This window comes from Zea mays, chromosome 1, assembly GCF_902167145.1.
Source record: "Zea mays cultivar B73 chromosome 1, Zm-B73-REFERENCE-NAM-5.0, whole genome shotgun sequence".
Classification (NCBI taxonomy): domain Eukaryota; kingdom Viridiplantae; phylum Streptophyta; class Magnoliopsida; order Poales; family Poaceae; genus Zea; species Zea mays.
In genome coordinates this window covers 27,716,214-27,722,536 of record NC_050096.1, presented here as the reverse complement: position 1 = coordinate 27,722,536, position 6,323 = coordinate 27,716,214, and the positions used below count along the sequence as shown (strand labels likewise).

At 50.8% G+C, this 6,323-nt stretch overlaps 1 protein-coding gene across 1 annotated transcript; it reads left to right on the top strand.

The window, feature by feature from the left end:
- The first annotated feature begins 487 nt into the window (after nucleotides 1-487).
- Nucleotides 488-2,864, top strand: LOC100304394 (MA3 domain-containing protein). The gene is made up of 2 exons (NM_001165830.1): nucleotides 488-790; nucleotides 863-2,864. Exons 1-2 carry the CDS (start codon nucleotides 719-721, stop codon nucleotides 2,711-2,713), a joined length of 1,923 nt encoding a protein of 640 aa, NP_001159302.1. The 5' UTR covers nucleotides 488-718; the 3' UTR covers nucleotides 2,714-2,864.
- Nucleotides 2,865-6,323: the final 3,459 nt, after the last annotated feature.

Here is a 6,323-nt window from a genome sequence, read left to right as displayed (position 1 = left end):
TCTGGAGGGCCGGCCCGTAACGATTTGGCTTGGGCGCTGCGCTTGGCACAAGAAGACTGATCAGGAAGCTATCCGCGCTCCACGCAAATCTCCCCACGTACGCGGCATGCATGCACTTTCTCCTACTCATCGCATCTAAAACTCTGGACGGTCGGCTTGGGTTCTGAAGTTTTCTATGTTTAGGGTTTATATATAGGACTAAAAAATATTCACCTGTTGCCCGGGTCTCCCGGGCCAGGACCCGGTCCATCGTGCTGCAGTTACCTAGCGCCATATGCGCATGGTCTACGTCCACTAATTCTCGGTACACCGCGAAGCCTGTGCGCCGCATCTCCCACATCCGTGGTCGCCATGCAGTGACACGGTCCATAGATGACGTGGCGCGTCTAGACCTCTTACAGCCCTCCTACGCTGACTGCGAGCGAGGCTCAAGCACATAAAAACCATTCGCTCTGCGGGCGTTGGCTCCTCACAGCTCTCTCTCAATCGCTCCCTGAGTTAGAGCTGTCGCAACGAAGAGAAATAACTCACACAAAAAACACAAGGGAGCCTCCCGATCATCTCGGTGGCGATCTCGAATAAGATCCGGTGCTGCTCCATGATTTGAATCTCTCGGACTGATCATGACAGGAATGCCCCCTGCAGTCTGCAGCTGATTGCAGGGGACGTCTGCTGCCTACAGCTCTCGGTCTCGGATGCCATAGAAGAGTTGGTCCCCATGGACTGCGGACACCACGGCGTTGTTCCACGGCCTGAACACCAGGCGCCGCCCAATTGCTGCGCCACCGAGGTAACTACAAGCCTGTGTCGTTTGGCCTCGATTTCCTCTGCGTTTTTTACGATCTCCCCAAGGAAATAACAGGTCCCGCAGAGCCCGACGCTCTCTTCCGAAGAATTCCTCCAGTTCAAGAGGAAGGCCACCACGATCGTGGAGGAGTACTTCTCCACGGACGACGTCGCCGCGACGGCGAACGAGCTGCGGGAGCTCCGCGTGCCGTGCTACCACTTCTACTTCGTCAAGAAGCTGGTCTCCGTGGCAATGGACCGCCACGACAGGGAGAAGGAGAAGGCGGCGGTCCTGCTGTCCTCGCTCTACGGCGACGTCGTCGACCGCCCGCAGCTCTGCAAGGCCTTCTGCAAGCTCACCGAGTCCTGCGACGACCTGTCCGTCGACACGCCCGACGCCGTCGACATCCTCGCCGTGTTCGTCGCCCGCGCCGTCGTCGACGACATGCTGCCGCCGGCGTTCCTGGCCACGCAGAGCGCGCGCCTGCCCCACGGGTGCAAGGGCGCCAAGGTCCTCCGCAGGGCGGAGAAGAGCTACCTGTCCGTGCCGCACCACGGCGAGATCGTCCTGCAGAGGTGGGGCGGCAGCAAGCGGATCACGGTGGAGGAGGCCAAGGCCAAGATATCCGACATCCTGGAGGAGTACCTCGCCGGCGGCGATAGGAGCGAGGCCCTGCGGTGCGTCAGGGACCTCAAGATCCCCTTCTTCCACCACGACGTCGTCAAGCGCGCGCTCGTCCTCGCCGTGGAGCGCGGCCGTGCGGCCGAGGGCCTCATCCTGGACCTCCTCAAGTCGGCGTCGGAGGAAGGCGTTATCAACGAGAGCCAGATCACTAAAGGGTTTGACCGTCTGATCGACTCTCTAGACGATCTGGCGCTCGACGTGCCGAACGCGAGGTGCCTTCTGAAATCGGTGATCCATAAGGCTTCGTCGGAGGGCTGGCTGTCCGAGTCGTGCCTCAAACCGTTGCCACCGGAGCCGAAGAAGGGTAGCGAGGTCGACGACGCCACGGTGCGGCAGTTCAAGGAGAAGGCCGTTTTGATCATAAAGGAGTACTTCTTGACCGGCGACATCATCGAGGTCATGAGCTGGTTGGAAGCAGAGAACTACTCGTGTTGTCCCTCCTTCAATGCCATCTTCGTGCAGAAGCTGGTGAACGCCGCGATGGACCGGAAGAGCCGCGAGAAGGAAATGGCGTCGGTGCTGCTCTCCTCGCTCTGCATGCCGCCAGAGGACGTCGTGGCAGGGTTCCACCTCCTCATCGACGCCGCCGAGGACGCCGCGCTGGACAACCCGGCCATAGTCGAGGACCTGACCATGTTCTTTGCTAGGTCCGTGGTTGACGAGGTGATCGCACCGTCGGACCTGGAGGCATTGGAGGAGGACGCCGGCCGCGTCAAGGCGGATGGCTCCGCCGGCATGCTGGCGCTTCGGAACGCCCATGCGCTGCTCGGCGCGAAGCTCTCCGCGGAGCGGATCTTGCGGTGCTGGGGCGGCGGCGGCAGCGGCAAGGCAGGCTGGGAGCTGGACGAGGTGAAGGACAAGATCGGCAAGCTGCTGCAGGAGTACGACTGCGGCGGCGACATCCGGGAGGCGTGCCGATGCATCAAGGATCTTGCCATGCCCTTCTTCCACCACGAGGTGGTGAAGAAGGCGCTGGTGGCTATCATCGAGAAGCGAGGCAGGGACGAGCGGCTCTGGGGCCTCCTCAGCGAGTGCTACGGTCGCGGTCTGATCACGCCGAACCAGATGACCAAGGGCTTCGACAGGATGGCCGACTGCGTCGACGACCTCGCACTCGACGTGCCTGACGCCGCGAAGCAGCTCGGCTGCTGCATCGAGCGCGCCAAGAAGGATGGATGGCTTGACCCGTCCTTCTCGATGACGACGCCAGGGCTGCCTGTTGCAAATGGCGTTTGTTCGTGAGCAATCGGTCACATTCAGGGTGCAGCACCGCAATTCCATTTCCTGGGGAGTTCGTCTGCAACTTTTAGTACTTTTACACATCACACTATATATACTTGTACTATGAATCAACAGGGGCAAGAGAGAGGGAATATACAAATATAATCGCCACAACCCACGACAATTTTGGTATAGAATTGGAAGCAGATCTTCCATCTTAGTTTGTATGGCATTTAGCGGAGAGGACTTGTGAATTGGAGAGTTTATGTTTCCCAACCCTTTTCTGTTACGCTGTTGTTATGATTTGCTTTGACAAATTTACTTGTTCGGAAAAAAATGCCATGTTTCTCCTTGTTAACATGTCGCATGACCATAATCTTTTGTTTAAATTTTTAAATATAGAGTTCCATGGCAAATGGCAAAGTCGAAACTAGTGACTCCAATATATTAGAAGAACAATAAATTTGGTGTATCGATGGTTGTATTATATTGAGTCCTTATATAGTCTAATACATAGGTGCCGTTTGGTTCGCGAAATGTAACGTAAATGGTAATGGTAACGATTCACACTCGAATACCGGTGGTAACAAATTTGAATAGGGCGGTATCCATTTGTAGTATCGTATCGATAACACTTGAACTTAAACAAACACGATTTAACGTTATCGGTTACCCATTACGTTACCAATATGTGAACCAACCGAACAATAAAATTGGTGTATCGATGATTGTATTATATTGAGTCCTTAGTTTAATACATCTATCTATACTATAATTAAAGCACCAGTTTCAACGGTCGTCATGCGTCATTTTTTTTACAAATAACCGCTATAGCTGTATCAGGCCAGCCCGGTAACGACGCCCGACACGGGCTAGATGCACGCGGGCCACAACTATAGCACATGCACGTCATACCGGCCTGCTAACTGTGTCGGGCCAAGCCCGTTATCCCGTCGATCTATTTAATTAAATCAGCGTAAAATATTAAAAAACAGTGCAGAAGGTGGGGTTCGAACCCATGCACTGATGGAAGAAGGGTGGGAGACACTGGGTGAAGATATTTTTAATATTGAATATAAATTATATATAGGTATATATGTTTTTTTGTAAAATAAAAAATAATCGTGTCGGGCCGGACCAGTACTATGGGCCGAGGCTACAGCCCAGTACGACACGACCTTCTTGGCTCTTACAAGCATTATGTCGTTTATGAGACCACATTGACGCAATGGACTACATGGTATTTGAGGTTGCTGAATTGGATTGAGCAGCAATGCTTTGTCACACTAACAACAAAATGAAAGGTTATTTTTTGTTTTAAACGTTAGTAATTGCTACGAAGTAGCATAATTTATATGGAGCGCATCCAGTTTTTATTGATGCCTGACTTTAGCAATCACTTCATATTTTGATCTATTTTTTTATAAGTTTGACTTCATGGGACTTTTTTAGAAAGTTGATCTCACAAACTTTCTCTTATTTGGTCTCTTTATGATAGAATTATGTCATTTTATAATCTCTGTTAATTCAGTCAATCGTTGTGAACTCTCTTCTAATCGCTCACTTCATTGGTCGTGTTGTACCAAGACATATTTGTATGGAGTAAACAGTAACATTAGTTAGCCAAATCAAAAAATATATTTTACAGATAGCAGAGACAGTCAATAAAAATCTTAAATTTTTTTATGAATAGTTTACGTGGGTATTGTTGTAAGCCGTCGCAACGCACGAGCAACCGACTAGTACTACTCTATAAGACACTACTGTAGACGTCCACACCGTGCACCACGGTTCTGCCCCGCGCCTGCGCTCCCCTCGTGCCCTTGCTGATGCGTACCTTCCATCGGCGGCACGGTGATCCTCTCGCTCAATCCCAGCAGAAATCCTCCGTCGACGTCCCGCCATCATCGCCCCCTGTGCCGTCCTCATGCCCCCGCCCCCGACCTCGCGCACCTTCCTTCGGATCCCCGCGAATCCCCCCACCCTCCTCCCCACCACCGCCGCAATCAACGCGGTCTTCCCCATAAAATTCACGCTGCTACAACTGCGGCCAGGCCGACCACATGGCCAGAGATTGTCCTAGCGGTGGAGGCAGTGGCGGAGGGAGGTTCGGCGACAACGGTGGGGTGGCGGCGACCGCTCCTGCTACAACTGCGGCGAGACCGGCCACATCGCCCGCGACTGCCCCAGGTAAGGTGTGTCCGCGTCCGTCTAACCAGATCAGATCGGATCGCTCCACCACCTGCTGGTCTGATGGCGCCGCCCCCTTCTAGATCTCGCTTAAAAAACAACCCCTCTCGCTGTGTGTCGGAGTACCGCTTTAGTTTAGCCGATCCAGGCACGAGTGCCCGCTGCCTCTTTCCTCTTATGCGTAAGAGGATCTCGTCCGCCGTTTTCAGATTTCATTCGGTTCGTAGAAGAACTCAAGTTAAGTTAAGTTATCATGGTGTGTGCTTGGTCGTCGTTCGTCGTTAAGGTCCCGTCCTGTGTTGTCGAGGGGAAATCGAATATGCTTTTCTTTTATTTTCTTTTTTGTGGTTTGTTCCATCAGACTGAGGAAGGAGATGAGATGATTATTCTCCCAGATTATAATCCTGCCTGCTTGTGCTTGATTTGGTTACCACAAATGCTTCACCACTACCTCGCGATTTGATTATGCGCAACGCATGGGCAGTTCTTGTGATACTGCGGTGGGTGGTTAGATCACACGACCCATTGTTTGGTACAGAATGGAATTGCTGGCACCTACCAGTAGTACACAACTACACGTCTGCCTATTGTTTAGAACATGCAACTTCATCAGAACATGCAGCTTCAGACATTTTCACAGAACTGTTCAAGTATTGAAGGTAACGGGCTTACAAAGATATTTTCCCAAATGAGTGTATAGTAACGAGCTTAGAAAGATATATTCAAGTATTGAATGTATATCCAGGAAACTAGGCAAGATGAGTATACCTGAAATTTAGGTCTGGAAATTCACTGCTATCAGTCTCAGGAATAGGCTGGGTTGAACTTATACATGAGATATCCACAGGTCTAGGTGCATTGTCTGAATTTGATTAGAAGTGTGTAATTATAGTTCTTATAAAAAAGCAACTCAAAAGGGCCAAAGTTTGGATGTACCTTCGGGGTTATTGACGCAGATATCTTTATTTCTACCTATGTGAACAGTCTCCTGCTATATGCATCCCTGAAGTGAATTTCGCTCATATGATTTTTGCAACTCAGATGAAGTTCTTATAAAAAAGGGCCAAAGTTATTATAAAAAAGCAACTCAGATGAAGTAAATAATCCCTGAAGTCTTCTCTTGTGGCGTCATTATCACTTTGCTCTGATATATGCATGTCTTTCAGGTCGCTCTGTTAATGAGTTTGTTGATGCCTGCAAGAAGGCAACTGGGGTCAACATCAAAATTAAGTACCTCAACAGAAGGCCAGTAGATTATGCATAAGTATACAACGACCCAACAAAGATCAATAAGGAGCTCAACTAGACAGCTCGATATACTGATCTCAAAGAGAGCCTATCAGTCACATGGAGGTGGCAAAAGTCACATCCGCGGGGCTACAGGCCAAACTAAATATAGCCTGCTGATCTATAATTCACTTAATCGTCAATACATATTAAT

What these genes read in the sequence shown, in the direction of transcription:
- LOC100304394 (NM_001165830.1), top strand. Translation starts at nt 719, where the DNA reads ATGGACTGCGGACACCACGGCGTTGTTCCACGGCCTGAACACCAGGCG. An exon ending in CCAATTGCTGCGCCACCGAG is followed by an intron (nt 791 to 862) that starts GTAACTACAAGC and finishes AGGAAATAACAG; the next exon opens with GTCCCGCAGAGCCCGACGCT.